Source organism: Carya illinoinensis, chromosome 13 (genome assembly GCF_018687715.1).
Source record: "Carya illinoinensis cultivar Pawnee chromosome 13, C.illinoinensisPawnee_v1, whole genome shotgun sequence".
NCBI classification, from domain to species: Eukaryota; Viridiplantae; Streptophyta; class Magnoliopsida; order Fagales; family Juglandaceae; genus Carya; species Carya illinoinensis.
This window is the reverse complement of record NC_056764.1, coordinates 27,867,840-27,889,214: the sequence shown is the minus strand read 5'-3', so window position 1 is coordinate 27,889,214 and position 21,375 is coordinate 27,867,840. Positions and strand designations below refer to the sequence as shown.

Genomic DNA, 21,375 nt, shown 5'->3' with positions numbered 1-21,375 from the left:
TGATTTATTCCTGAGATGTTGAAGAGCATGTGTATCATCTTAGTCTGGTACTTGAGAGAGTGAGAGAACACCAGCTATACGCCAAGCTCAGCAAGTGTGAATTCTGGTTAGAAGAAGTTAAATTCCTTGGGCATGTAATTTCCCGGGGCGGAGTGGCAGTTGATCCTAGTAAGGTAGAAGCCATATTGTCATGGCAGCACCCGACAACCGTGCGCGAGGTCAGGAGTTTCTTGGGGCTCGCCGGATACTACCGAAGATTTGTAGAGGGTTTTGCTCGCCTATCCGGACCTCTCACAGCTTTGACTCGGAAGAATACAGAATTTGTTTGGTCAGAGAAATGTGAGAGAAGCTTCCAGGAATTGAAGAACAGGTTGACAACGGCACCAGTGTTAGCACTCCCAGAACCGCATAAGCCATTCGTAGTCTTCAGTGATGCGTCTAAGTTCGGTTTGGGTTGTGTCCTTATGCAGGAAGGACGGGTTGTAGCCTATGCATCTTGTCAGCTTAAGGACCATGAGAAGAATTATCCGACGCACGATCTAGAATTGGCTGCGATTGTTTTTGCACTCAAGATCTGGCGGCATTTCTTGTATGGGGAAGCTTGCGAGGTATTTACCGATCACAAGAGCTTGAAGCATTTGTTTTCCCAGAAAAATCTGAATATGAGGCAAAGGCGTTGGCTGGAGCTAATCAGTGACTATCAGTGTGAGATCAAGTACCACCCGGGGAAGGCTAATATAGTTGCTGATACTTTGAGCCGGAAGTCTCATTTGGAAGATGAAGCCGAACCGTCAGAATTGGAATCGTTGCTTTGTGGGATGAGAAGGCTCCTTATAGAAAGTTCGCAGCAAGTAGAGATTTTGTCTTCAGTTCTTGATATTCGGGTAACTGATTTTGAAGAATTGAAAGCTCTCCAAAGAAAGGATCCGAAGCTGCTGAACATCAGGAAAAGAGTCTGAAAATCTCGAGGGCCGTTGCATTATAGCATGGATAATGATGGGATACTTCGGTTCCGAGATTGCAGAGTGGTCCCAAAGGACTCAGATTTCAAAGAACGGATCATGGCGGAAGCTCATGCGGCCCCTTATTCAGTTCATCCTGGCAGTACAAAGATGTATCGGGATTTGAAGAAAAATTACTGGTGGGATGGAATGAAGAAGGACGTTGCCTTATATGTGGAGAAATGCCACACGTGCCGTCAGGTGAAGGCCGAGCATCAGAGACCTGCAGGTATGCTCCAACCCCTCCCAATTCCTGAGTGGAAATGGGATGACATCACAATGGACTTTGTTGTGGGTTTGCCGAGAACGCCTAGTGGGAAGAATTCTGTTTGGGTGATTGTGGACCGGTTAACGAAGAGTGCTCATTTTCTGCCTGTTAATAACACCGACTATTTGGGTAAGTTGACCCGTTTGTATGTCAAAGAGGTAGTGCGGCTACACGGCATACCAAAGAGTATAGTGTCGGACCGAGACCCGAGGTTCACGTCTCAGTTCTGGAAGAGTTTGCAGGCAGCTTTGGGTACTAAGTTGAAGTTCAGTACTGCTTATCACCCGCAGACAGACGGCCAGTCAGAGCGCACCATACAGACCCTGGAAGACATGTTGCGAGCGTGTGTCCTGGAATTCCAAGGGAGTTGGGAAAATCATTTGCCGCTCATCGAGTTTGCCTACAATAACAGCTTCCATGCGACCATTCAGATGGCTCCCTATGAAGCTCTTTATGGGAGAAAGTGTAGGTCGCCCTTGTGTTGGGATGAAGTTGGGGAAAGTAGGGTAATTGGACCCGAAATAATTCAAGAAATGCAAAGCCAAGTCCGGATCATCAGAGACAAAATGGCGGCAGCTCAGAGTTGCCAGAAAAGCTACGCTGACACCCGGAGGAGAGAGTTGTCTTTTGAAGTTGGTGATTGGGTTTATCTTAAAGTCTCTCCCATGAGAGGTGTTAAGCGTTTTGGTAAGAAGAGGAAACTAGATCCGAGGTACGTCGGCCCTTTTCAGATTCTGGAGAGAGTAGGGTCCGTCGCCTACAGAGTTGCTTTGCCAGATTATTTTGGGGATGTTCATGATGTCTTCCACGTATCATCCCTGAAGAAGAGCTTTGGACATCAAGAGCCACGTTTCGTCGACCCAGCAGGTATTCAGTTGCAACCGGATCTCACTTACGAAGTTGTTCCGTCGCGGATTTTGGATTGGAAGGAGCAACAGTTGAGGTCCAAGACGATACCTTTGGTTAAAGTGGCTTGGGGAGATCCGTTAGCTCAAGACTTCTCTTGGGAACGAGCAGCGGACATGAGGGAGCAGTACCCGTACTTGTTTGAATGATGAAGGTATGTATTTTAATCATGATCTCAGTTGGTTTATGAGCGTTTATGTGGCTTGCTTTAAGTTGGTGGTTGATTTGCAATTTCGAGGACGAAATTGTTTTTAAGGAGGGGAGGATGTGATGACCCGCTTTTAAGTGTATTTTCGCTTAAATGGTTGTTTTTATTTTAATTAATATATTAGTTTATTATTTTAATTTATTTGCGTTTTAAAATTGATTTTTAATTTATTTGATGTTGTGTTTTATTTCTTTAAGTTGTTTTATGGTTTTTAGTCCCTTTTTGGTGGTTTGTTTTGTTTTCCCGGAGTGAGGATTGGATCTCATTTCTTTTTGCAGCTCTTTTCCTTTTTCTCTTCTTTTTTTCCTTTTTCCTTTCTTTTTCTTTTTCTTTTTCTCTTTTTCCTTCTTCTTTTCTTTTTCTTTTTCTTTCTTTTTCTTTTTTTCTTTTTCTTTTTTTTCTCTCTTCTCTCCCCCGCGTCCGAACCCCCCCCGAGCTCTCTCTCTCCTCCCTCTCCCTCACGCCGGAACACTCCTCAGCCCAACCCATCGCCGTCCGGCCACCGTTCGGCCCCCCACCGGTCCCATTCTCTTCCCCTCCCTCCGGTGCACCACCCCACCCAAGCTCACCCCCAACCGGCTGACCATTTGGCCGGAAAAAGCCCAACAAAGCCGCACGGTTTTGGCTCAGATCCGCCGCCGTCGCTCCACCTCCGGCCACCATTTCTTCACCACTTCATCACCGGTCCCTTGCCGTCCTAACCCACCCATTTCCGGCCTCCAACGACCACCGGAGCAGCTCCTACGAGCTTGTTTTCCGATTTGGGTATTTCGGCCATTTTCCGGCGATTCCGCCGCCACCCACGGCCGTTCATCACTTCCAATAGCTTCACAACCATCCCTTGACCACCCCCTATCAATCTCGTGTCCTAGTTTGTCCCCGTTCAAAAGTGGGTTTTCAGACCCACGGCCACAGTGAATTTTCACTGTGACGTTGCTGTTTTTCCGCCGTTTGCATCGCCTCGTGTTTTCTAAAATTGCCATATAGCACTGTAAGTATTTTCCAAACCCTATTTTCAGATTTTAATATATATTGCTCATTCAATTATTTACTGTTGTTGGTTGTTGATTCCGGACTGAGTCTGAGGAGTTTCGGGGGTCGGATGGATGGAGGACGGAGTTGCCTGTTTATTTGATTTATGATTGTTGGATTATTTTATTATGCATTTTTATGGCATTACATGGTGCATGCACGTGTGTTTGTGGATTTGTGTGAAAAGCTTGTGTATTGGCGTGAGTGGTTTTACGGGTGCGTGGGTATCACGAGCCCAAGCCGGGATGGGTTATTATCTCGGTGGAGCTCCTCTGGTCACTCGGGAGCGGAATAAACTGAGTGATGTCCCCTGAGTTGTCGCTAGACGACGGGAGCGGGGGCTAGGGGTTGCTTGGCTACGAACGCGCCGGGCGCGGAACCGAGCATCGCTCTACGCACCGACTCCGTGGCCCTTCGCTGGTGAGGGCTAGAGGATGCTTGGCTACGAACGTGCGGGGCACGGAACTGGGCATCGCTCGTTAGGTGTCACATGCGTGGTGGCACTCTGCGGTGTGGCACTGGAACCAGGGTGTGCGGATGACCCCTAGGGGAGGTCATGGTGCATACGGATAAAAAATGTGATTTTGGCGTGTGTGGAAAACTGTGTCTTTGGGTTTTGTACATTGGGCATGGTTCATGCATATTGTTTGAGTTCTATATGTGTTATTATCTGGTAGTGTTTGGGTTTTGCTTACCTGTGGTACCATTTATGGTTCCGTAGCTTTTGGTGCAGGAGATGAGGATGAGGAGGAGGAGGCTGAGCCTGAGGATGCGGCTCCGCCGGGTTGCTGATGTTATGCTTTTCTTTATGGTTTTAAAGCTGTATTTATGTTTTGTAATATTTTATCTATGTACGTTTTAAACAGCTTGTATTACGTTAAGAAAAAAATTCTGGTACTTAGTTATGACTTTCGTTATCCGCTGCGTGTTCTTTCGTGCACATTTGTTGCCTTTGCACACACTCGGCACCCGTCGATAGGATGGTGACCCGGGTTGTCACCATCCGGACGTCTCGATTTTCCCATATTCGGGCGTGGGGATTTGGGGGCGTCACATCTTTCTTTTATCTAAAATTATTGTATATACAAAAATTAAATATATATATTTATACCATATTTAGACATTAAAAATTCTATAGTGATTTTAAAAATAATACCATATTTAGACATTGATTTCTATGTAAATTTGAATTTATCAAGCTATAAAATTTATAGCTATAAATTCAAAAAAAAAATTATGATCAATTCTTTAACTGTAAATATTTACAAAATAAAACATTATCATTTTATGTTATTTCTGATTTAAACTGTTTAGATTTTATTTTTATTAAATTTAACTATTTAAAATAAGTGTATGAATTAAAAAATTAAATTAAATACAAACTTAATATATAATATAAATTTTTATCACTTCTTTTATATAATTCATTAATTAAAAATTTCAAAAGAAATTCTTAAAAAAATATTTGAATGTTATCAGTTGTATCCCTGATCAAAATGAATTGCAACAAATTAAAGCTTTTTTATCTCTTTAAAAACTTTAAATAAAAATATTTGTTTTTGAAAATAACATACATTTTTTTTAAATGTATATTACATTTTCAAGTAAAAGATCTAATGTTAACAAATATCGTGCTAGCTAAAGAAACTGTAAGTATTTTTTTTCCTTATATACTACAAATTCTTTACTTTATTCAATTCATGCTTAAAACTATATCTTTAAAAAAACATAAAAAATTTATTATTTTAGTTGTAACAATAAAATGTTACTTTTTTTACTTAAAAAGTTTGATTAAATTTCAAATAAAATCTATCACATTTATTTTGGTGGTTTCATTTCTATAAATGAAATTTACATTACTTTAGATTTTAAAAAAATATATATTCTTATTAAATAAATTCTAATGTATTATTTGTTGTCAAAAATAAGGACTATCTTGTCAACAGGAATATCAAAATTTAGATAACATTATAATCATTTGGCAAGAAATTTGTAAATATTCATTTGTTTTATCAATATTAAACATTTATTTTTTGTTCCATTATATATGTATTGGTACATATTTATTTAAAAGAAAAACAAAATCTAATGCATTATTTGTTGTCAAAAATAGAGGCTTTCTTGTTAACAAAAAAATCAAAATTTAAATAACATTATAATCTTTTGACATAAAATTTCTAAGTATTATATTAAATATTTATTTTTTGTATAAATATATATTTAATAGTACATATTTAGTCTTAAATATTTTTTATTTTAGCTTTTGCTAAAATATTGCAAAAATCTATTTATCATATTTGTCCTTTAATTTTTTAATAAGCAAATGCTATGAAATTTTTTCAAAAATAATAAATTTATTACATATTAATGTATCCTTCTTTTATTTAAAATCTTTGTATATATTTACAATATGTCTTTTATACGTTGTTAGTACATAAATTTACACATCATTTTTTTGAGGTGAAATTTATTTCCTAACAAAAGTAAATTCATACATTTCTTTTAAAATTATTTGAATTATTAATTGTTTGTATTTTCTTAAACATTTATTTGTCCTTGAACATCAATCCATCCAGAATTTTAATAATAATTTATATCTTTAAAACATTTATTAACATCAAAAAATAATAATAAAAAAAACTTTTGCTTATTATTTTTCTTCTTTTCAGTTCCTAAAAATTTTAAATTTTATAAATATGTTCTTTAAACTTTAATATTTAAATATAAAATCTTTGCATATAAATTTTAATGTTCTGGATGGATTTTTGTTTAAGGATGAATATTTTGTTTTTCTATGTAATAGAATTAAATACCAACAGTTATAAAATATTGTTCTATCGCAATATTATATATAAATCTCAAATTATTCTTAGATATTAATTATACAATTACAATTATAAATGTATTAAATTTTTTTTCTTGCAAAATATTTGCATTTTATTTGTCCATCGATACTTCAATATTTTGCTTTTTTAACAACAGTTTTATTTATTCAAACATATTTCATGATAGTTATTATATAAATGTTTTTTTTTTGCAAATATTTCTTAATTAACATATGGTCAATAAAAATTTTAATATAGCTTTCGATCTAAATAATGGTGTTTGCATCAAATTTTAATCTCAAAATCACTATAAAACATAGTGATTTTAAAAATAATACCATATTTAGATATTGATTTCTATGTAAATTTGAATTTATCAAGCTATAAAATTTATAGCTATAAATTCAAAAAAAAATTTATGACCAATTGTTTAACTGTAAATATTTGTAAAATAAAACATCATAATTTTATGTTATTTCTTATTTAAACTGTTGAAATTTTATTTTAAATAAATTTAACCATTTAAAATAAATGTATGAATTAAAAACAATTAAAATAAATACAAACTTAATATATAATATAAATTTTTATCACTTCTTTTATATAATTCATTAATTAAAAATTCCAAAAAAAATTCTTAAAAAAACATTTGAATGTTATTAACATTTTAAATTTGATATTATAATAACAAATGAGTATTCTTACTATTACATATCAACTAAACATCAAGTTCTTACAATTTGGTTTATCAATTGTATTATTTTTGTGTTTACAAATAATTATTATAATATCTCTCTTCAAAATTAATTGCAACAAATTAAAACATTTTCATCTCTTTAAAAATTAAAAAAAAAAATATTTCTTCTTAAAAATAACATACATTTTTCTTTTTTAAAAATAGGGATTACATTTTCAAGTAAAAGATCTGAAGTTAACAAATATCCTGCTAGCTAAAGAAATTGTAAGTATTTTTTTCCCTTATATATTACAAATTATTTCATTTGTTCAATCCATGCTTAAAACTATATCTTTATTTAGCAAGTAATGTTTTATTCAATAAAGTATATAATATAAATAAATATATTTATTATATGTTCTTTTCTGTTCCAATCAATAAACCTTTTGAGAAAATTAAATTGCATCATTGTTTAAATATTTTACATTAGATTGTAATTATTGCTTTATGTACTTTTTATTTTATGTCAATTTAAAATTTTGAACTTATAATTTACTTTATTAACATATTGAATGATAAAATTTTATTATTTAATTCCAAAATCTTTACTTCAAGAAATAATTAAATAAAATTCTGCTTCAAAAACAATTAACAAAATAAATGTCGTCTAAAGATCTTCTACAAAACAAAAAAGATCAATTGCAGCAAAGAACAACAAAAAGACATGCTCAGAAACAAGTTTCAAAAAGAAATATGATTGATTTTCAAGATTCAATGCCATATGATATTGATCAAATGATTACATCAATCGATGATACATCAGATGATCATCTCCAACCTATTAGCAATATTGAAAACTCTAATATTCAACAATGTCATGGAAAGAGGTCCAGAAGTTCTCGCCGTAATTTTAACATTCTTGGAATGACCTCCTCAGAAGAGCCTAGCATATATCCAAATGTTCATATCCTTGAGAAAAATTTAGAAGAATCTACACAATTAAATATTTCATACAGTTCTTCTGTTGGCTCACGTTGTTCTGTAAATTTGTCAAGAGGAAAATCAACAAATACACTAACAGAGACAAGTCAACTTTCTTAACAACTTATGGTCCATCAGGTTTAGTAACTTTTATTTTTTCCCATCATATATTTTATTTATTTACTCTCTTTCAATAATTATTTTTTCTCTAAAATAAGCTCTTCCTGTTGATCAATCACAATCAAGTCCTCAAAAAAATCTGCGAACATGTACTTTTGGTAAGAACTAAAAATAAAATCAATTATTTAATAACATTATATTTTATTCTTATTTATATTTAAAATATTGATTCAAAAAAATTATTTAATTATTTCTAATGAAATTTCTTAAATTTGTTTTTCCTTTACCCCAACTCAATAGGCACATTACGTCGTCATAATGTTGTACATAGACAAATATTACAAAATGTTCCAGTTGAAGCAAATTATTTACCAAATGTGCCACATTGTAAGCATTGTAAAGCGAAAAGATTCTTTCATGAAACAAACAGTTTCTGCTGTGCTGATGGATCAATCTCTTTGGTTACAAATGATGTTCCAGATCAATTCTATAATTTGTTTGTTTCAAATACTGGTGAATCTACACAATTTCAAACATATGTTCAAACATACAACAAAAAATTTGCTTTCACATCTTTTGGAGTTAAATTTGACAGAAATTTATGTCGAAAAAACAGAGGAATATATACATTTCGAGGTCAAGGTCAAATTTATCACTATCTCCCTGATTTGATTCCTTCAGCTGGTCAACCTTTTAATTTGCAGTTATATTTCTATGACATTGAACATGAATTTAAGAATCGCATTGTTGACTCAATCAGAATGGATCCTTCTATTATTGCCCAATTTATGGATCTCCTTCATGTAAATCCATATTCAACATTTTTTTGATCTATTGGTGATTTACCAAATTTAGAATATCAAAACATCTGTATAAAATCAGATCCTGGTTTAGATCAACTGGTATTTAATGCCCCAACATCATTAGAAGTTGCAGCTATTTGGGTTGAAAATGATGATTCAGAACATTTAACACCTCGTGATATTTTCGTATTTAACCATATTGACGGGAGTCATTTAGTTCAATATTATTTTGGATGCTATGATCCGTTTCAATATCCTTTACTGTTTCCTCTCGGAGATATTGGATGGCACCAAGGCATACAAAGAATTAACAAAAGAACTGTATCTGTATCTACCAATAATTGCACAACTCAATTAATTGATCATCATCAATCAACATCAGCAGAAGAATTACTCAGAAGAGAACGACAAAGTTAAATTTTCTATGCTATCTTTTTTATACAACTTATTATTAATATATTTGGTATGTATTTTTCTAAATAATTTTTTATTACTTTTGTAGTTTTAAAGAAAAAGAGAAAAGATTCCATTATTTCTTGTCGTGAATATTACTGTTACAAGTTACAAATCAGAGAAAATCTGAAATCTATCCCTCTAATCTCTGGCCGACTTCTTCAACAATTTGTTGTTGACATGTATGTCAAGATAGAGACTTCAATGTTAGATTATTTTCATTGCAATCAACAACATATTCGATCTGAATTATATCAAGGCATTGTTGATAGCATTAATCTTGGAGAAACAAACGCTTCAAGAATTGGCAAACGTATAATTTTACGTTCATCTTTTATTGGAGGCCCAAGAGATATGCAAAAAAGATATTTAAAAGCAATGGCTTTAATTCAACGATATGACAAACCAGATTTTTTTTGACAATGACATGCAATCCAAACTGGAAAGAGATCTCAACTCAATTGTTACCACATGAGGAAACCCAAAATCGACCTAACTTAATTGCTCGAATCTTTAGAGCAAAATTAGAGGATCTGAAGTATCAACTATTCAAACGAGAAATATTTGGAAAAATCTCAGCATATGTTTATGTTATTGAGCACCAAAAAAGAGGACTTCCACATGTCCATTTCCTAATTATATTGCGTCAAGATTGGAAATTATATGCACCAGAATCTTTTGATGAGATCGTATCTGCTGAATTACCTGACAAAGACAACAACTTACATCTCTATACAGCTGTTGTTAAGCATATGATGCATGGCCCGTGTGGAGTTCTAAATCCAACAAATGTATGCATGAAAAAAAATAGCTGTTGCAAAAATAATTACCCAAAACAGTTTGTCTCAAACACTGTTGTTGGAAATGATTGCTTCCCAATATACAAACGCTGCAACAATGGAAGAACAGCCAAAATCAGAGGACATGATTTAGATAATCGTTGGGTTGTTCCATATAACCCTTATTTACTTGCAATGTTTGACTGCCATATTAATGTTGAGATATGTTCTATAATAAAAGCTGTCAAGTATTTCTACAAATACATTTATAAAGGCCATGATCGTGTTGCCTTTAATCTGGTTTCTGAACAAAGCACTCAACAGATTGATGAAATTAAGCGATTTCAATCAGCTCAATGGATTGCTCCACCAGAGGCTATGTGGAGAATATTTGGGTTTATTATCAATGAGGTTCATCCAGCTGTCTATAGCTTATATTTACATCTTGAAAATCAACACCAGGTTACTTTCCATGCACATGAAAACTTAACAAATGTGATGAACTCTAACTTTTCAGCAAAATCAATGCTAACTGAATTTTTCGCAACAAATCAAGTTGATCAGAATGCCAGAAAATTGTTGTATAAATAATTTCTTGAATTTTATGTTTGGAGCCAACAATACAAAATGTGGATTATTTGGAAAAAAACAAGTTGTGATAGGTCGAATTGTTACAGGAAATCCTTTTGAAGGAGAAAGGTATTATCTGCGGATGTTATTAAATCATATAAGAGGTCCTTTATCATTTGATCATCTTAAAACTGTAAATGGTATCTTGGCCCCCACGTTTCGTGAAGCTGCAACTATGTATGGTTTATTACAAAGAGATGACAGTTTAGAAGAATGCTTATATGAAGCCTCTCTTTACCAAATACCTTCAATTTAAGAAGACTATTTGCAACAATTTTGATTTACTGTAATCCTACAAATCCAAGAGATCTTTGGGAACACTTTGAACAAGATATGTCTGCTGATTTTCAATTAGTTGAAAGTTCTTCATCAACTGTTAGAACTGAAACTTTACTCTCCATCTCCACAATATTTAAATCAATGGGTAGAAACATCAATTCGTTCCATCTCATCGACCAAAACATTGATTTTGATCAAGATGAGTTTTTGTTTAGAGAAATTGATGATGAATTAGCTGTTCCAATTCCAGAAGAAGATCTTCATGCATCAACACTGCTTAATTGCAAACAACAAAATGCTTATAATTCTATCTTACAAAAAGTTTTGTCAAATGAAACTGCCATATTCTTTATTGATGGTCCTGGTGGAACAGGAAAAATATTTTTATACAAAACACTCATTGCTACAATAAGAACAAAGCAATTAATTACTCTTGCAACTGCTTCATCTAGTGTAGTTGCATCAATCTTATCTGGAGGTCGAACTGCACATTCACGATTCAAAATTCCACTAGATACCGACAAAAATCTCACATGTAGTGTCAGCAAACAAAGTGGACTTGCAAGATTACTACAAAAGTAAAGTTGATCATATGGAATGAAACTCCTATGTCAAGAAAAGAATCTATAGAAGCATTGGATAAAATGCTAAAGGACATTAATGATTCAGAATTATCTTTTGATGGAAAAGTTATTGCATTTGGTGGAAATTTTCGTCAGATTCTACCTGTGGTCCCAAAAGGAACAAGACAACAACAGATTGATGCCAGCTTAGTTTCTTCCTACCTATGGCCAAAATTGACAAAAATTCGTTTGACTAAAAATATGCGTGCAAGATTAGATCCAGAGTTTTCAAAATACATATTGGATTTAGGGAATGGGTTACCACTAATCACAATTAATGAACACGTCAGAATTCCTGCAGTCATGTTAATTCCATATGAAAATGATGCTGCTTCTTTGGATCATTTGATGGATACTGTTTTTCATAATATTTCTGATTATTCAGCAAATATTTCAAGCATGATGAATCGAGCTATATTGACACCAAAAAACAGTTATGTTGATGAAATAAACACTTTGCTGATTCAGAGATTTCCTAGAGAGTTAAAACAATATTACAGTTTTGATGAAACAATCGACGAATCTGAACAAGCAGTCATGGAAGATTTCTTACACACTTTAACACCGAATGGACTTCCTTCACATGAATTATTGTTGAAACAAAACTGTCTAATCATGTTATTGAGAAACATCAATCATTCAGAAGGACTATGCATTGGAACACGACTAATCTGTCGCAATTTTGATCGTAACGTTATTCATACAGAAATTGCAGTTGGTCATCACAATGGCAAAAAGGTTTTTATTCCAAGAATTATATTTTTACCAAATCCTGATGAAAACAGTGATTTCCCATTCAAACGAACTCAATTCCCTGTTAAACTAAGCTTTGCAATGAATATAAACAAGTCACAAGGACAGACATTAGATTTTGTTAGGATATACTTGCCACATCCAGTTTTCTCACATGGACAATTATATATAGTTTTATCAAGAGCTAAGATTATTTCTGCAATCAAGATTTTGATACGACCAATCTCAACTGATGAGCCAAAAAAAAACTGCACAAAAAATATTATTTACACAGACTTATTAACATTGGCCTCCTCTGATTGATGTTACACATGTAACAAATTTTATTTTTTTATATTTAATTTTAACTGCTATAAATAAATTAGAAATTTCCTACAAATATTTTTTTTTATATTTCCAATATTCTATTAATTTATTCTTGTTAACTAATTAATACATATAAGTTTTCTATTAGTTTTTATTTTACAGTTTAATTAATTCCATTTCTTTCCTTTTATATTTATAGACTTCATTTCTTTTTTCCTTATCAGTTTTCAAAATGCAAATCACTTATACATTAATTAAAGATATTACTCCAAAGATAAGGGACTGGAAAATCAAAATGCTCATGGTTGAAAAATCCCCCAAACGAATTGGGCAACACTCATCAGTAAAATACCAAAATCTAATGTTGGTAGATAAACAGGTACAATATTTTTTTCTTTACTTACAATTTATTCTACAAATATACCTATATATATACTTTATATAACATATCTTACACATTCTATGTAATTATATTTACTTGTAAAATTTTTTTACTTTTTTTTAAAAACAAATTCCTTACTTATTATAAAAACTAACAACCTATACTTTCTTATATAATATAGGGAAATCGTCTGCAAGCAACAATGTTTGGAAATGATATTGATTCAAAAGAAGATTTTCTATAGATATTTCGATCCTATTATATTATAAACGCATATGTCAAGCTACTGGATCCTAAATATCAAACTGAGTCACATCAATACCAATGGATTATAAATGCAAAAACAATCATCGAAGAGATACCAGAAAATGAACAACAAGTAGAAATACCAAAGTACAACCTCATTTCCATTAACGAGTTGGATGCTTATAAGGATTCAATTGCAGAAATAGGTAAATTATTATCATTTTTTAATTCTTTTTTTTCCTAAAAAACTAATAATTTCAATATTTTTAATCAGATTTCTTAGCAGTTGCTCTTCACATCAAACCTCCAAAAGAAATAACATCAACAAATAGACCAGCTACTCTTCAAGAGATCTATGTTATAAATCAAAGGTAAAATTTTTTCCCCTTTTTAATTTTTTAAAATTATTTTATAATCTTTATTTTATAAATTCTTTTTAATTTTCTCCTTTCATATCACATAGCTTCAATCCTATCTCGTTGACTATGTGGGGTCGTTTTGTTCAAGATGAATGCAAAAAAATTTCTGAAATAATCGAAACAAAACCAATTCTACTTGCAACAAAGCTCAAAGTTCGTTCTTACAATGGTAATTCTAATAATTCAAGTTCTTAATTCTTATTTTAAATCTTACATTTTTTAATTAACAGTTATTTATATTAATGAAACAGGACTATCTCTTTCATCTCGACCAGCAAGTGCATTTACAATTAATCCTCTTATCCCTGATGCAAAACCACTGCAAAGATGGTAATTCATATTAATTACACTATTTTTTATTAACACATCTATTAAAAATTTTCCAATTATAATTTATTTTTTCTTTTTTTAAGGATTGCAATCAATGATTCAAGACTTGAAGCATAATTGCAAAATCGTTAAAATACCCATCTACATCTTTATCGTTAGTTGGTATTCGACAAATAACAAAAAATTGTGATGTTGCTGCATTACTAAAAAGTTTGCAACCAATGGAGGTAAATTATTTTTCTTAACATCATATTTATATTTATATTCATTTTCATTAAACAAAATATTGTTCTTAATATAATATAGAAAGCAAAATTCTGGATCAAGACAAAGATAAATATCATAAATTTGCACCAAATCTTCTTCTATATGTCATGCATCAATTGTAACAAAGGAACTGGGCATGACCATAATGAAAATTTTCTCTGTTATCACTGCAAACATCAAAGTGTTGCTGAACCATGGTACACATTTTTTTAATTTCAATAAGTAACAATTCATTTCAAAATTATTCACATATTAATTTTACCAATACTAACAAAAAATAATACTTTTATTATTTACAGTTGTCGAGCATATGTTGAAGTTGACGACGGGACAGGAAAATTAGTAGCTGTTATGTTTGGTGAACTTGCAGAAAAAGCATTGGGTCATTCAGCCATTGATTTCATGAATCATACTGGAGAAGTAACTTTATTTTTTTTTAACAAAATTTTCAAATAAAATTATATATAAATTATTTTTACATTTATTAATTATCTAATCTCACTAAATATTTACTACACAGGAACATTTACCATTTATACAAAAAATGGCATCAGAAGCTTCAGAAAATCAGTTGATGATTCAACTTATTGTAGACCCAAAAATATTCAACCAACAGAGATACAAAAACTTCAATATTATCTCCATCGATCCTGTCCAATATGGACCTGAGCTTGAATGATAACTAGACAAAAAAACAAATCCATAACTCATTTTGTTATTTATATTTGTGTAGTGTAATATTTTTGCTGATAAATTTTTATAACTTAACTAAACAGGTTAACAATACAACGAAACAAACGTACATCGCACGTTAGTCCTCAACTAGTATTGATACATATATGGACAAGAGAAGGCTTTTCATAGGTTATGGGAACGATGGGCTTCTGATCCATAGGCTTCTTCCCAGAAACTTGACCTGATTGCAATTTCATACATTAATTTTGTAAAAGTAGAAAACTTAGGTCTCAATTTCTAGAAACATGAAAATTCGAGTACTAGTTTTGCAACTAACTTTAATTTTTTATTTAGTTATTTTAGTAAAAATCTATTTAGCTCCTGACATTACTCATCAAGGCACACTTCATTTTATAATTGGATGATATTATATACACTACCATTTGGTTTTTTTTATATCAATATATTGATATGACATTATTTATCAAATTTTGGATTTATTTTAAAAGAAATCTGATCGTAATTTAGTTGTTAAAAAAATAGTATCACATCATTACAATGTAAATGTATAATGTAACTCTTTGTTAAAATATTATAGTAAAATTGGTAGCAGGTTTAACACTTTCCTTTTACATAATCCAATGCCATCTAAATGTTTTTTTTTTTTTTTTTTTTTAGCATTTTGTGTTGATCAAACCATGAATGTAAATGATAGTTTTTCTTTTTCTTTTTTATGAAATATGCTCCACTGTGGTGGCAGATTTAAAGAGCTTATGATGTTGATGGAGATGATCATGGTCTTGTGCCATCAATAATGTGTTTGATTTATGCAAAATAGATATAATATATTATATGAAATCATATCAATTTATAAATTTATTTTTATAAAATCTTTTTGTATTTGTATTACCTCTCATCCAGGAAATTTGACTACAAAAATTTTGAATCCAGTTTTACAAAGGATAAATAAAAAAGGGCAGCAAGCATTTCACTTGTCGCTTTGGCCGAGTGGTTAAGGCGTGTGCCTGCTAAGTACATGGGGTTTCCCCGCGAGAGTTCGAATCTCTCAGGCGACGGTTTGGTGGATTTTCCACTTTTCCTTTTTCCCTAATTTACCAGATCTCATTGGACTTACCAGTTTCAGCTCACTAGACTCGGTCCCATTCAATCATAACCCATCCGCCTCTGCGTTTCTTCAAAATACTCGACACAACCTTCGTAGAATTTCATTGGAAATTCAACCTTCAGCTCCCTGGACTCGATCCCATCCAATCGCCACTCATTCGCCTCGGCCTACATACGAAAACCTTGACAAAACCTCCGTCTCTCTCAGACCTCTTTTGAACATTTTGACCCGTAGTTTTTAGTACGCGGCCCCGAGAACATGTCGCTCTGTTCTCCGAGCTTCAACCTGGCGCGTGTTTTCACCTTGTGGGACGACACCACCTCCAATCCAACGCCGCAATGCCGGACTTTGGGATGCTCTCTGAATTCTAGTCTCGACTCCACAAGTCATCGACCAAAGATGGTGGCTTTCCGCATTCGAGAAAATTATTATCTGGCCCAGAACCCCGGGTTCGGGCTTCGATGCGTCGGGTCGGAGTCCGTGGCGAAGGGGATCACTGGGTCGGAAGAGGGACAAACTGGTGATTTGAAGGAGAAATCCAGGGTGGGGGGTGATTATGAGGCAAATATTGATGGTGGCGGAGGATATGGTAGTGGTGGTAGAGATTCGTTTGGAAATGGTGGTGATGGAGAAGACGGCCGCGGTGGTGGCGATAACGACGAGGAGAAGGAGTTCGGGCCTATATTGAAGTTTGAGGAGGTGATTAAGGAGACGAAGGCTCGAGGGGTTGAGCTTCCTTCGGACATGTTGGAGGCCGCCAAGACGACTGGAATTCGGGAACTGCTTCTTGAGCGGTATTTGGATTTGCAGGTGCATGTGCGATCGAAGAAAGATTGGGATCTTGATGTGGTTTAAGGCTCTATGATAAAGATTTGTGGATTGAATGGAAAAAACAATACGTAGATTGAATCCAGATTTTCGTTTCTTCAATTTAAAGCTGAATAACTAATATTTGATGTATGTTCATTTTCATGTTTCCAGGGGTCTGCTTGGCCGCTAGGCCTTTTGATGAGGTACTGCTCTATGCTTCGTAACCGAATGCTGGCTGATCCTTCGTTTCTTTTCAAAGTTGGGACAGAGGTTTGTCTTGGGTGCATTTTTTTAATTACTATTAGATGATTTACTGTCTATGTTTCGTGACTGAATGCTGGGTGATCCTTCTTTTCTTTTCAAAGTTGCGCCAGAGGTTTTTTTTGGGTGGATGTTGTTTTAGTTCAAATCAGCAGAATTAAATAATACTTATAGTTTGTAAAATTGTTTACGCATTAATCCACATTAGAACATTAATCAGTCAGTTGGTGTGTCATCTCGAGCAGTTCTGTGGTCTGATTCTGTTTTTGTGGCATACCAGTGCTTGATTGGTGTTTAAGGCTGTTAGCACTTCAGATTGAATGACTGCATATTTTAGGGTCTTGGAGTTGTTTTCAAGTTTATCGTGTTAATGTAATGAAGAAATTCTTATTGTTGATATGGTGTTATGCAGATAGTCATAGATTCCTGTTGTGCAACATTTGCGGAGGTTCAGAAAAGAGGGAAGGATTTTTGGTCAGAGTTTGAGTTGTATGCTGCAGATCTTTTAGTTGGTGTGGTTGTGGATATTGCTTTGGTTGGTTTGTTAGCACCTTATGTTCGATTTGGCAAGCCATCCACATCGAGAGGTTTATTTGGACGCATACAACATGCTTGTGATGCTCTTCCTAGCAGGTTTTATTGCATACTGGCACTGTGAAGTTTTCCATTTTATGAGATCCAGCTCTAGTTTAATTCTCTAGTATTATTATGGACCTGTATGTTATATGTACAGTATACTTATTTCTTTTGCCCTATTCTCCTTGCTGCTGTGGGCTAGATAAGTTTATATACTAGTTCAGTGATTGTTTAGTAGATATATAGATCAGTGATTGTTTAGTAGATATAAAGTGCGACCAGTTTAGTTTGCTTTGGTTCATATCTTTCATTGAAGGCTTGGGGCAAAAGATTTGGATGGGTGACAGCTGGGGAATTTATTAACAGAAAGGAAGTGTGGTCGTTTGGCTGAAAAAGAAATCGTAGGTACCACCACCCCAGGCAGAGTTTGTGAGCTGTGTGGGCTACCATTTCGTGTAATTGCTGTTTAGAAGCTAAAGTGTGGAGTTTATGGGAGAGAGATGATAATAGCTAGAAAGCTACTACAATATACTGTAAAGCATAAGGCTTTTTTACCTATAAAAAATAAATAAATATATATATATACACCGTAAAGCATAAGTTAAGAAGGAGAGTAGTGTTTTGCACATTCAAGTAGTGAACTGGATGGACTTGTAAACGAGCAGTGTCCAAGGTCTTAAGATTGTCATAACTACTACTTATTAAAAAATGTTGTCATAACTAAAATGTTAAATCCTGGATGCACTGACCTCTCTGCTTCATTATAATGTGGAAGATCTTATGTTATGGGTTGAAATCATGTAAAAAAAAAACAAAGATTGAGAGATGGAATCTAATTGATCAACTGTGGGACCCACAGAGGCCATGTGGGGCCCTCTAAAATATTTTTCTTTATGTCTCTTTTGGTGAAAGTTTTGAAATTGCAGTATTTCTCATTGCTCTTCTTGCATGAAGCTTTAGATGATTGCGAGTGCTTCACTCATGGAAAAATATTCCCCTAATGCAGTGTTTTTGAAGCAGAAGGGCCAGGTTGTAGCTTCTCAGCAAAGCAGCGGATTGCCACATACTTCTACAAGGTATCATTTGTAAAATCAGCATTTTGAATAACTGGAAACTAATTAGTTGCCTTCTGGAGTGCTTATAAAAAACAAGTTAGTTGCCTTCTGGACCATAATCCTATGGGAAATGCTCCTGCCAGGCAAAAGATGGGGTTTGAGTTCTTGGCTTTCATTGTGATATCTCCATGGTGAGACGTGTTACTATTATCTTCTATCCCTAATAATATAGTTTGCATATTCTGGATACAGGGTGTATTATATGGATCAGTTGGATTTGGTTGTGGTCTCATTGGCCAAGGCATTGCAAATATGATCATGAATGCCAAACGGTATGCTCTTATCAGGATAACTCCTGTATCTTTTTCTGATTCTTTGTCATACCTCAAACTTTGTTGCTTGGTCTATGCTCTACATGAATATGCCGTGACAATACTATGATTCTATGTATCAATAGAAATGTGATAAGAAATGATTGATGGGGCTTTATCTTCTCCCATTTAAAATTTAAGCAATTATTTCAAAATACATCCTATATTGATGAGACTCTCTCTCACTAAGATTTTATGTCAATATCTGGCGTGAGCAAGCGATCTGTAAACTGCACTCGCATGATGCTGATATTTCTCACCGAGTTTGCTCTTGATTGTTTCTGTAGTTTCTTACACACAAATTCCACAGCAGCGCTTTCTTTACTACAGCTCACGCCGGCTTTTAGAGATTTTTCCTCTTCCATTATGTGCGACAGATGTTGCCTCCTCATAGAAGAAATAGAAAAGGGACATGCACCTAGATTTGAAATTAGATGAATTGCTGTCCCAAAATCTGGAAGCTAGTTTTATTTACCCCTAAGGTTCCTTATTACCAGAATAAGACAAACCTGTAGAAAATCAGAAAAAGAATGTTTTCAACATGCTTGAAAGCTCAGTTTAACCAATATTTGTAAGACTGGAAACCTTTCTTGGTGACATCTGGAAGATGGTCCAAGAAGTTGTCCGATTCCTAAACCCAGCTACTAGGTCACCATGGAGAGCACATTTGAGATTATATCGAAAAAATTAGTTACATATGAAGTTATGTCAGTTTGTGGGTTTACTTTTGTGGAATCTGTTTGTGCATGTAGCACTGCTCAAATCTTGTTCATACAATTTGTTGGAACAATTGTAGATAGACAAAAAACTATTGACCGTAGATCAATATAATTTGAAGTGTTAAAAAATACAAGATGCCAAAAGTATTATTTGCTTCCACCATTCATACTTCTTCCCACAGATAAAGTTCATTTGAAAGATATATGAATACGACATGTCCCTAAGTGTGTATATGCTTAGAGAAGTGTTACAGGCATAAAAAGATCCCACAAAAGTAAATCCACAAATTTATATGGTTTCCTATGATACGTTAGATCTACTTTATAATAAAAGTAGCTTTAGAATCTAACCACGTCAATTTGTAGGTTTACTTTTGTATGATCTTTCTGTGGCTAAAACATTTCTCATAAGATTTTTACCTTGGGGATTTATTGCAACAATGGAAGTTCTAAGATCTTCCTTGTTCTAGTTTCTATTACGCCCAAGATGCTTAGGTGTTTCATCTAATGAATAAGTGTAGGCTATTAATTTCACTGCCTTTTACCCTCGTTCTTTGAAGGAAGTAATAACTTTCCACCTTAATTGTATGCCTGATCAGGAGTTTAAAGAAATCAGAAGAGGACATACCTGTGCCTCCTCTTGTGAAAAGTGCTGCTCTTTGGGGTAAGTTTTTCATTTTTTTCATATTTCAATATTTTGTATTATATTATTGTCCTAAAACGACCAAGCTCCAGACAACCATGTCCAGTGGTCTATGTGCTTCTGTGAATGGCTTTCTGTTTTAGTTAGTTGCTCCAAGTATGAAATCATGGTGTTAGGTGTTTTCCATGAGGATGTTCTTTGTTCTTTATAGCTTTTGCCATCAATCTATATTTATACCCAAAGAGAGCGTAGATACAGTCATCATCTCATCTTCTGAATCTGTATTAGTGTTATAATCTCTTTATTATAATATTTCGAATCTAGATCAATGCACTTTTGGCATTATGTTTGGTGTGCTCCTCAACTTATAAAATGACTTGTCATGTATTTTATAGCAAAACACTTTTAAGTGTTACCCCATTTTTGGAGGAGAATATACTTCTTCTGGAATAGCTTATACCTTGCTCTCGTTTTCAGGTGTGTTTCTTGCCGTGTCTTCCAACACTCGCTATCAAATCATAAATGGACTGGAGCGTCTGGTTGAAGCATCCTCTTTGGCGAAGCAGGTTCCACCCATTGCAATGGCTTTCACCGTGGGCGTGCGATTTGCCAACAATATTTATGGTGGTATGCAGTTTGTAGATTGGGCAAAATGGAGTGGGGTTCAATAGCTCTGCCTGAATCATCTAGATTGCATAAAATGTTTTAGAATTTTAAAATATTAAGGGCAGGTTCTTCAAGTTTTGCCATTAGTTCTGACTAGAAGCTTCCTATTTTAGTTTGGCTTCCTATCTTACAGGGATGATAAGTTATGCTTAAATCATCAAGCAATAAATCAATCTCTTTTATTTA

General features: G+C 33.7%; 3 protein-coding genes and 1 non-coding gene across 4 annotated transcripts; all 4 read left to right on the top strand.

The window, feature by feature from the left end:
* The first annotated feature begins 9,695 nt into the window (after positions 1 to 9,695).
* Positions 9,696 to 10,643, top strand: LOC122291099. The gene has a single exon (XM_043098746.1). The coding sequence runs from the start codon at positions 9,696 to 9,698 to the stop codon at positions 10,641 to 10,643; it is 948 nt and encodes a 315-aa protein (XP_042954680.1).
* Positions 10,644 to 11,015: 372 nt separating this feature from the next.
* LOC122291098 lies at positions 11,016 to 11,543 on the top strand. The gene has a single exon (XM_043098745.1). The coding sequence runs from the start codon at positions 11,016 to 11,018 to the stop codon at positions 11,541 to 11,543; it is 528 nt and encodes a 175-aa protein (XP_042954679.1).
* A 4,413-nt stretch (positions 11,544 to 15,956) lies between these two features.
* TRNAS-GCU lies at positions 15,957 to 16,038 on the top strand. Its single transcript has one exon. It is a non-coding gene; the product is annotated as a tRNA-Ser (tRNA).
* Positions 16,039 to 16,107: 69 nt separating this feature from the next.
* On the top strand, positions 16,108 to 21,375 carry LOC122292733 (protein RETICULATA-RELATED 1, chloroplastic). Its single transcript, XM_043101218.1, has 7 exons — positions 16,108 to 16,898; positions 17,070 to 17,168; positions 17,572 to 17,792; positions 18,742 to 18,811; positions 19,043 to 19,122; positions 20,480 to 20,544; positions 21,001 to 21,375. The coding sequence occupies exons 1-7, from the start codon at positions 16,347 to 16,349 to the stop codon at positions 21,192 to 21,194; spliced, it is 1,281 nt and encodes a 426-aa protein (XP_042957152.1). The 5' UTR covers positions 16,108 to 16,346; the 3' UTR covers positions 21,195 to 21,375.